The 9,678-nt window shown below is 42.5% G+C and overlaps 1 protein-coding gene across 1 annotated transcript; it reads right to left on the bottom strand.

Moving 5' to 3' along the window:
- Window positions 1-686: 686 nt before the first annotated feature.
- ZMAT2 (zinc finger matrin-type 2) lies at window positions 687-9,445 on the bottom strand. Its single transcript, XM_038530363.1, has 6 exons — window positions 9,382-9,445; window positions 8,953-9,046; window positions 7,766-7,889; window positions 4,889-4,962; window positions 4,281-4,426; window positions 687-3,584 (listed from the first exon to the last, which is right to left on the bottom strand). Exons 1-6 carry the CDS (start codon window positions 9,397-9,399, stop codon window positions 3,441-3,443), a joined length of 600 nt encoding a protein of 199 aa, XP_038386291.1. The 5' UTR covers window positions 9,400-9,445; the 3' UTR covers window positions 687-3,440.
- Between the last annotated feature and the right edge of the window lie 233 nt (window positions 9,446-9,678).

Below are 9,678 nucleotides of genomic sequence, written 5' to 3'. Positions count from 1 at the left end.
ATCTGCTGAGGACACACTGCTATAAGAACTCCTCCGTTTAACAGCCTAGCGAGCTCTACCAATCAGGTGCCTTCCAAGTTTATTGTCTTGCAGCGGTCACCTGGTCCACAGGTCTCTGGACATCCCCTTCAGCCTCTATGCTGGCTGAACAACCACAGGGAGTCACTCTTTGACCAAATCAATTTCACAGTGCCCGAGTCAAGAGTGGAATGTTTAAAGGTGCAAGGTGTATTCAAGGCCTTACCTTGGAACTCTGAAACTAAACAAGATATACCTAACAGCCCCTCTCAGGTGCCATAATAGGTGTTTCACGGTATTATTTGTTAGCATTTTAAACATTTTAACCTCCACATATATTTATTCCTGGGTTTTGGGACCAAAGAATAAATAACCCCACATGAATACTCTATTCCTTTTATGTACGTTGTTAAACAGCTAACCTTTCTCTTCCCATAATTTCTTCCAGTTAACCAGTTAGCATTTCAGTGTATGCCCTTCCAGTCCTTTTTCTCAATCTCTTTATTTAACTGTACATATAATATAGTTTTATGAAGGAGGTTGGGGGGGTTATGAACATCAATTTGTCTGGTATTGTTTTTGTGCTTTTTTACTTGATAGTATGTCTTGGTGATCTTTCTTGTTAATACACAAATCTGATTCATATATATAGTAATGGTTGCATTATGTTCAAGAATAAATGTACCAGTTTTATTTTAAATGTTTCACTGTTATATAAACAAAGCTGCAGTAAACTTTCAAGTATATGTACACAAACACAGGTATGTTTTTAGGATAGACACTTCAGAGTAGAATTGCTGATTAAAGAATCTTCACATTTAAATTTTTGGAGGGGGTTATCAGAGCAATGCAGCAAGAGTCCCTGGGGGTGCCTGAAATCATCCAAACTTTTGTTCCTAGGTACTGTAAAAGGCAATTCCACCAGAATGTAAATTCCATGACAGTTGGAACCCTGATGCCTTACCCTAGCAAAGACTACCAGGTCCTACAACTTGTTCAGTATCTTAGCAACCACTGAATAAATGAACACATGTAGGAGAGTAACAGGCACATTCCTCAATCAGAATGCAAAATTTTCATAGATTTTAGAAAGACCACAAACACCAAAGAAGTTTCTCTTCCGGAGATTCCTGAGTTATCTGGGATTGCTCTGGGCTCCTAAATTTCCATTCCATCTCCTTCTTCCCCCCTCCCAAGTCACCATCTTGAGTCTCTTCACATATCCATGACCTAGACACACCCCCTTAGACTCAAACCCACTTGCCAGTCCCAAGAGAATTGAGAGAACCTGTTGTTCAAAATCACTTTTTAGTACAGGTGACCATAGTTAAGATTTCACTGTACCAAAGAGAGAGAAATCACTTGAAGACAATCTGAATTAGACGGTTTCCTGAAGAGTAATGAAAAATGCAAGGAACTCAGCTGACGCTTTCTCCAGCCTGCCTTGAAATGGAGAGCAAAAGGGCCCAGCCTACTAGAGTAGAGCTGTTACTTGAATGACCTGTAGAGCACATAATCCTATCAAGGAAAGAATCCACTAATCTGCCTGCAATTGGCCAACAAGTACCATACATGAAACTTTGAGCCAGTAGACACACATTCACAGTGATCCCAATGGCAAGACTGAGCATCAGAAATAAAATAGGCAAAAGTTATGCCTGGTAAAAAGGGAGTTATGTACAAAAGTCCAAAGGGAAGAGCATAGTACTTTAAGGGACCCAAAGGTAGTTCAGATGCTTCTAGGGGCCAGATGCGACAGAGAATGTAAATAAACCTTGTGCTTATTTACACCAAGGCTGCTGATGGCAGCCTTCTTCACACACACAGAACCCACTTTTCAGGATATAGAACCAGTTAAAATTACAGAATTCATCTGCTTGAAGTTTGTGTAACTATTGTTGGTTTAAAAGACTGATTTTCCCCCTATATCCCTAGGATCTGGCACAGTACCCAATTCAGGGAATATCAAACCTTTTTCTTTAGTTAAGCAGTCTGTGCCTTCTAATTCTCAAGTCAGACCAAAGTAGGGAGACAGCTTGTCAATGCTTCTCAATGGGACTGGCAGGAGGGATTTCACCCCCAACTCCTGGGGACACATCCTTATTTGTCAAACTCGGGCAGGAGGTGCTACCAGCATCTAGTGAGTAGAGGCTAGGGACACTGCTAAACATCCTGAAATGCGTAAGAGAGCCTCCACAACAAAGAATTAACCAGCCCAAAAGGTCAACAGTGCTAAAACTGAATAACCCTGTGCTTAGCCTAACTGCAGATAGCAAGGAAAACACCAAGTTCCACCCTAAATTCTGCTGTTCCAAAAACAGACCAAAGGAGGCTAAAATTATAGGAAAAGTTGTGTTTAGATTCATCTGGACACACATCCCATCAGAGGAAAATACAACTCGTGCTGAAGGAACCTAGAAAAAAAAAGTGACAGGGCTCAAATGAAGGGAGAAAAAAGCAGCAGCTCTATATGTAAATATTCAGTGTAGGAAAAAAAAAAAAAAAAAAAAAACAATACACTGGGAAGAATATGGAATGTTCCCACCAAATGTGAATAGGCCCAGTCAATGCCATTTATTATACATGTTGAACAGTCTCTGAGACCCAAGGGCTCCCATATAAAGTTTTTTTTTCTTTTTCTTTTTTTGCATCAAATAGGTTCTTCCAAGAGCCTGCTCACAAGGAAGAAAAAAAGAGTAATCCTCAATAAAATGAAACAAACAGGAAAGGCTGAACAGTCTACGTATGAAAAACAAAGGTTAAAAAACTCACCAGACAAAAACCACACCAAACACTCATCCCATTTAATTTCCTGTTACATGCACTGAGGGAGCCAAGAACATCAGGCCCCAAGGCAACAATGCTCTGAGGATCTAGCTCAGGCTCCCTCTATGTGACAAATTCATGCACACACGCCCGCACATATCACTGACCCAGGCAGAAATACACATGCATGCACAGGCAGTAGAGAACCACAGGAGGTTTGGGGGAAAGAGGGCTGGTCAAAAATGTGCTATCAACTGGACACTGGGGACCCAGAGAACCCTTCTGCTGCAGGCTAAGCAAGAGTCAAAATTAAAACAAATGGAAAACACAGGATAAATGTCAGCTGCTCAAAGAGATTGGACAGATGAAGAGGGAAAGATGCAGGGGGAGGTTTGGGAAAGCAGCCTCAGAAGAGGTTTTTCTTTATTGGGAACTCAGGCAGAGGCCCTGTGACTCCAGTGATATGCTGAGGCTGAAGGAATATGCCACAGCATTACCTCTGCATCCTGTGTTCTCTCCCAAAGTAGAGGGAAACCACCAACACCCACCCTCTAGTCCACCCCCATTGCAGCTCTTAAGGACTTTCCCAAGTCCCGCCCCCCCCCAAAATGACCCCCCCACACACACAGTTAACAAAAGGCCAAGCATAGAAAGCCTCAGTAACTCTTCTTGGTGGAACCAAAGCCAGAGAAGCCCATCACAGCTGCCATCTCATCATCCTCCTCAAATGTCAAGTCCTCCTCAGCCCTCCTTTTCTTCTCCTTCTGTTTCTCTTTCTTGTAGGCTTTGGCCTTTTCCTCCTAGGGGGGAAATCACTCAGAATCAGTTCAGACTCCTAAGCCAAATGTTGAAAGAGACAAGTGAGTGTCAAGATTCCTTTCTATCTTTAGGAGAAAATAGTAAAGGCAAGTAAAATTTCAAGAGCAGAGGAAAAGCCACAGTAAAGATTTTAAGAAACAACAAAAAGAAGTTTTAGCCTGTGAAGAGTATTTCTCAGTCCTACATCTCTAGTTCTTAAAAAGGTTATGAAAACAGAACCATATAATAGCAACTATCACCCTGGTGCATAGAGTATATGCCAGTAATTGATCTAAACACTTATGTAGATTATAATCTAAGATCTCTTAATATGAGAAAACTGAGACATGGAGAAGTTATATAACTTGCCCAAAAGTCATAGCTAGTAAGTGAAGGAAAGAGAATTCTGACCCAGTCAGCCAAGTTCTATGTGCCTCTTGGGGACTAGGTGAATTTAATCCCTCCTATAGTTTAAAGAAAAAAAAGTAGGCCCAGAGTCTAGGAAAAAAGGATAGGTTTATAACCATATCCTTCAGATCTTGAGAGTCTCTAAGGAAATATTTATTATTTCCCCCAATACAAAGAGATTCAGGATACAACTATCCCCTGAGAGGAGGAGTGGATGAGGAAGACAGCCTCCTCATGATTAGTAACATAAAATTCAAAGCTGGAGGACAAAGGATGGAAAAAAGCCTTACCTCTTCTCTGAGCTCTTTCATCCTTTCCTCAAAATCATAATCCTTCTGTTTCTCTTCCATCTTCTTCTTGTTGACTTCAAAACGTTTCTTCACCTGATCCAAGGTGGAACGTTCCACACGCATAGACATGCCCAGATTTCGCTGATCTGGGTGGGATCAATAGCGAAAAAGGTAATGACATTACAATATCTTCAGGCCATCAAAAAGTCTTTGACATTAAAAAGAAAAAATTTTTTCATAAAATAATACACAGCAAAAATAATTATAGCTGGAAAACAACAACAATAAACAACCCTTGGCTTTACTTGTTCCCAGAAGCAGCAGCTACAAATAGCAAGATGCAAGTGGCTTTCAACTGCCCCTAGTGAGCAAATGCATACCAGTGGGGACAGCGAGGCCTTGGAGAAGACTGTGGTCTGAGCTTGTTGAGAGCCTAAAACAGTGTCTCATCTCAGTGCCTCCAGAAACATTAGATTATGAAGTAAAGGATGAAGCAACCGGAGAAATTCTCAGGCATTAAAAAAAGATTCAACTGAAACCACTCCTTCCCCTACCCCGTCTCCAAAACCCAATCCCAGTCCTAGTCACAAACTACCTCCAAGCCTTACGTTTCTTTCCATTAATGTGATCCAGGAAGTTGATGGAGTCCTTCACCACACAATCACAGACATTGCAGTAATACCTAGCGAACAGAAGAAACAGCACTTGTGGTCAAATCTAGCTTAAGGATCTTAATGTTTTCAACTAAGAAACTCATTTTTGGGGATGCCTGGGTGGCTCAGCAGCTGAGCATCTGCCTTTGGCTCAGGACACAATCCCAGAGTCCCGGGATCGAGTCCCACATCGGGGCTTCCTGCAAGCATGGAGCCTGCTTCTCCCTCTGCTTATGTCTTTGCCTCTCTCTCTCTGTGTCTCTCATGAATGAATGAATGAAGGAATGAATGAATAAATAAATAAAATAAATAAATAAATATATAAATAAATGTTAAAAACCTCATATTTTCAGGCAAATTTTCTGTTTACAAGAAGGCAGCACTTCTCATTTTTATAAAGCCTTACCTCGTGGAAGAGTATGGTAGCCAAACTCCAAGATAGCCCCACAATGATTCTCAAATTCATGGTATGCGTACCTTGTGCAGTTCCCTACCAATTTGTACTAGAATTGTCCTGTGACCAAAAGAATATTTCAGAGCACCTAGGTGGCTCAATTAAGTGTCTGCCTTTGGTTCAGATCATGATTTCAGGGTCCTGGGACTGAGCCTGACATCTGGCTCCCTGCTCACTGGGGATTTCTGCTTCTCCCTCTGGCCCTCCCGCTGCTCATGCTGTCTCTCTTGTTTAGTCTCTCTCAAATAAAATCTTAAAAAAAAAAATATTTCAAAAATTACGCTGTGTCACTTCCAAGAATAGGCTATAAAAAAAAAAAAAAAAAAAAAAAGGCTTCTGGGACGCCTGGGTGGCTCAGCGGTTGAGCATCTGCCTTCGGCTCAGGGCGTGATCCTGGGTGCAGGAATTAAGTCTTGCATTGGGTTCCCTGAGAGGAGCCTGCTTCTGTCTCTGCCTATGTCTCTACCTCTCTCTGTCTCTTATGAATAAATAAATAAGTAAAATCTTTATTAAAAATTTTTAAAAAGGGGCAGCCCCGGTGGCTTAGTGGTTTAGTGCTGTCTTTAGCCCGGGCTGTGATCCTGGAGACCTGGGATCGAGTCCCACATCAGGCTCCCTGCATGGAGCCTGCTTTTCCCTCTGTCTCTCTGCCTAATAAATAAATAAAAAATCTTTAAAAAAAAAAAAAAATTGGGGGATCCCTGGGTGGCGCAGCGGTTTAGCGCCTGCCTTTGGCCCAGGGCGCGATCCTGGAGACCTGGGATCGAATCCCATGTCGGGCTCCCGGCGCATGGAGCCTGCTTCTGTCCCTGCCTGTGTCTCTGCCTCTCTCTCTCTCTCTGTGACTATCATAAATAAATAAAAAATAAAAAAAGAAAAAAAGAAAAAAAGAAATTTTTTTTTAAAAAAGGCTGCAGTGTTAGTCTGTCCATGTCTAACTAAAGGGTATTATGCGGGGTGAAATAAGTTAATGGGAGGAGGACAAACAGTATATGGTTTCACTCATACGGGGAATATAAAAAATAGTGAAAAGGATTATAGGGGAAAGGAGAGAAAAAGAGTGGGAAAAATCAGAGAGGGTGACAGAACATGAGAGACTCCTAACTCTGAGAAATGAACAAGGGGTAGTGGAAGGGGAGGTGGGCGGGCAGTTGGTGTGACTGAGTGACGAGCATTATGGGGGACACTTGACGGGATGAGCACTGGGTGTTATACTATATGTTGGCAAATCGAACTCCAATTAAAAAAAAATACAAAAATTAAAATTAAAATAAATAAATAAATAGCCTGTCCATGTCTTACTCTTGGGAAGCCACTTGCTTTATTGTCAACAGCACTAGAGGCCCATGGGGCAAAGAAGTGAGGCCTCCAAAGCACTACATGAAAGAGCTTTCAATCAAATCATTCAGCCCCACTTAAGCCTCATATGAATGCAGACCCAGCAGACACCTTCATTGCAGCTTTGTGAAACCCTAAGCCTTTCCAGATTACTTACCCAAATTGTTAGCTATCTGTTTTATGCTGCTAAATTTTGGTGAGTTAGTTAATTTACACAGGAATAGGTAACTAATACAGAAAAGAATGATGTGAGGTGTTTTTTTTTTTTAAGATTTTATTTATTTATTTATGAGAAACAGGGAGGGGGGGAGAGAGGGGCAGACACAGGCAGAGGGAGAAGGAGGCTCCATGCAGGGAACCCGACATGGGACCTGATCCTAGGACCCCAAGATCATGCCCTGGGCCAAAGGCAGGCGCCAAACCACTGAGCCACCCAGGGATCCCTGATGTAAGTTTTCTAAGCAATTCAGACATGTCACTCATTGCTATCTGTTTTGCTCTCCTGCTAGAAAACGTAAATGAATACTGTAGTAGTGGTGGGCAAAAACAAAAGTCCTTACAGGACACCTCTTCTCATGGGTCATAGTCTTGGTCTAGGAGGAAAGTGTACAACCAAGCAATCCGTAACAACTACAACCTTTGCAGCCAGTCTGGAACCTCAACTCCCTTTATTCACCATCAACAGCTTCTAGGCTCCATTCTAGCTCGAGAAATCTCTCCCCTAGAAATGTTTTCAGGAGTCCTTTCCTTCATTTCTTCCTCTTCAGATATTAAGAAAGAGTTACAGTGCCAATATGAAGAGGTCTACAGAGTAACTCCTCCTAGAGACACTACCATGTTTAGTTGAGGCCTGGAACAGGAGTGACACAAAGAAATATCTAAAGGTAGGACTATTAAAAAAATAAATAAAAATAAAGATAGAATTATAAGTAACATGATTGCTATCCTGGAGCCAGAGAACCTCTCCTCGACACTTGCTAAAATCAACACAGTTTATTAGACCTAGTCTTGGCTCCTGAAAAAGATGAAAAGTCACTCACCCTCCCATCTCAGATTGTGGCGTGGTCTTGGTAATGACAATTGTCTTCCCAAGCTTGGATTCCAGGTCCACTTTATAGTCCCTATGCCGGAGAAGCTCCCGTTTGACTGGCTGTACTGGTTTTCCTAAAATATAAGACAGAAGAAAGTCCTTTTATTATTAGAGTTCCTTAAGCAGAAACGAAAAGAAATGCATGAAACCCAATACACAGATGTCTACTCTTCATTTCTTTCTTAAGCCTGAAGCAGGGGGCACAAAAAGCACTTGTAGCAGCAACTAGGGAGAATCTCAACACAGGAAAAAATGATATGCAATCCCTAAACTCTACATAGCTTTTTTCCACTTCAAAGCCAATAAGTCTAAAAACAAAGTTTTTTATTGTTAACTGAATTGAAGAAAGGAATTAATTTTCACAAAGAGTAAACTTTTAAAAGAAAAGCAAGGACACTCAGTAATACTTTCAGACAGATACCCCAAGTGTAACACACAAAAAAGAATCTCTAGAAGGCTGGGGAAGATTTTCTAAATGGGACCAACATTCAGGCAATATCTGTTACTTGCTACTGTACAAATTAGATCAAAACTAAAAAGATCAGTTTGTGCAAGGTGGTGTGAAAGTAAAGTGAAAGCATAAGAAAAAATAAGGATTCTTTTTGTATAATGGATTCTCTAACTAGGAGAGGAGAATCAACTCCGTAACATTGTACAAAGCAGAGAAACAGTACTACTAACCACCAGCTGAAACAATCACACATTCCTCCCAGTACCCTCACTCTTCTCAGACCACAGGGGAAGGACTTGATTGGACCAGTTATATTCTTCCCCTTAAGTGACTTCAACGGAAAGAGTTTCCTCAATAGGAGTAGTGCATAGCAGCAAAATACTCCACATCTCTGTCACTACTAAGGCTTCTCCTCTCTTCTCTGCACTTGAAGAAAGTACAAAACGAGCTAAGCAAAAAGAAGGCAAGAAAGCACAGGAAACAGAGCTGGGAAATACCTCTGAGTATATTCAGTCCATCTCTTTCCTCCCATTTTATACAGTAAGAAATGGAGAACCAGGGAGGCAACATTCAGCCAGAGGTTACACAAGGTACCAACCAGGACATCGCATTTCAACTCCCCACCCGCTCTCCAGCTATGGCTTCACCTCTACGATACCTCTGCCCTTTAGGGAGTAGGCACCCACCATCCTTCTTTTCTCTCTCTTCCGTGAGCCTCTTCTCGGCGAGCTTCTCATATTCATCTTTGTCCCACTTTCGGCGAAAGTCCAAGTTTTTTGTCTGTAGGGAAAAAAGCGCTCAAGATTCGTCGCTAATCATATCGGAACCCTAGAGAAACGGAGGGAACCGCGTCCACGCCGGCAAGGCGACCCCCCGGACCTGTCGAGAGCGAAGACTCTCCACACCGCACCAGAAGGCTGAGGTGGCCTCAGGACCCCAACCCAAGAGTTCTCCGCGATTCCACAGACCCTGTGCCAGGACCCTACGAGGAGGCTCTTGAACTCGGACCATTGGGCCGCAAGGAGGTGTCGAGAAGCCAGTTGGGTGCAGGATATTCCGCGCTACGAAGGCACCCTCTGCCCCCCGACCAAAGCCTCCTCACACACAACACCTACCCCGCTGCCCGACGCCATCTTCACTGCGAAGTGAATGGGAAGCCGGAAAATGACGTAAAAAGCGGCCCTGAGCCGTAAAGCAAGCTTGCCCTCCAATAAGCTTAGAGTTTCGCGTTCTAAACGAGCTAAGGACTTCTAAAACAGGGTCGTCGGCCCCTCCTCTGACCCACGGAAATGGTGCATGCGCATGGAGAGCATGAAGCAATACGGAAGTAAGGGCGCGTACTAATGTCTTTTGCCTTGGTTTTCTAAACAATCATCTGATTTAATTCAACTGGTCTATTTTATAAACAAGGA

This window comes from Canis lupus, chromosome 2 (assembly GCF_011100685.1).
Source record: "Canis lupus familiaris isolate Mischka breed German Shepherd chromosome 2, alternate assembly UU_Cfam_GSD_1.0, whole genome shotgun sequence".
Lineage (NCBI taxonomy): Eukaryota > Metazoa > Chordata > Mammalia > Carnivora > Canidae > Canis > Canis lupus.
The sequence above is the reverse complement of the archived record's forward strand: the minus strand, read 5'-3'. Positions and strand labels throughout refer to the sequence as shown.

Coding starts and splice junctions, on each gene's coding strand:
- ZMAT2 (XM_038530363.1), bottom strand. Junction 7,890..8,952: donor AGAGAGAGAAAAGAAGGATG/GTGGGTGCCTAC, acceptor CTTATATTTTAG/GAAAACCAGTACAGCCAGTC. Junction 3,585..4,280: donor TGAAAGAGCTCAGAGAAGAG/GTAAGGCTTTTT, acceptor TTTCCCCCCTAG/GAGGAAAAGGCCAAAGCCTA.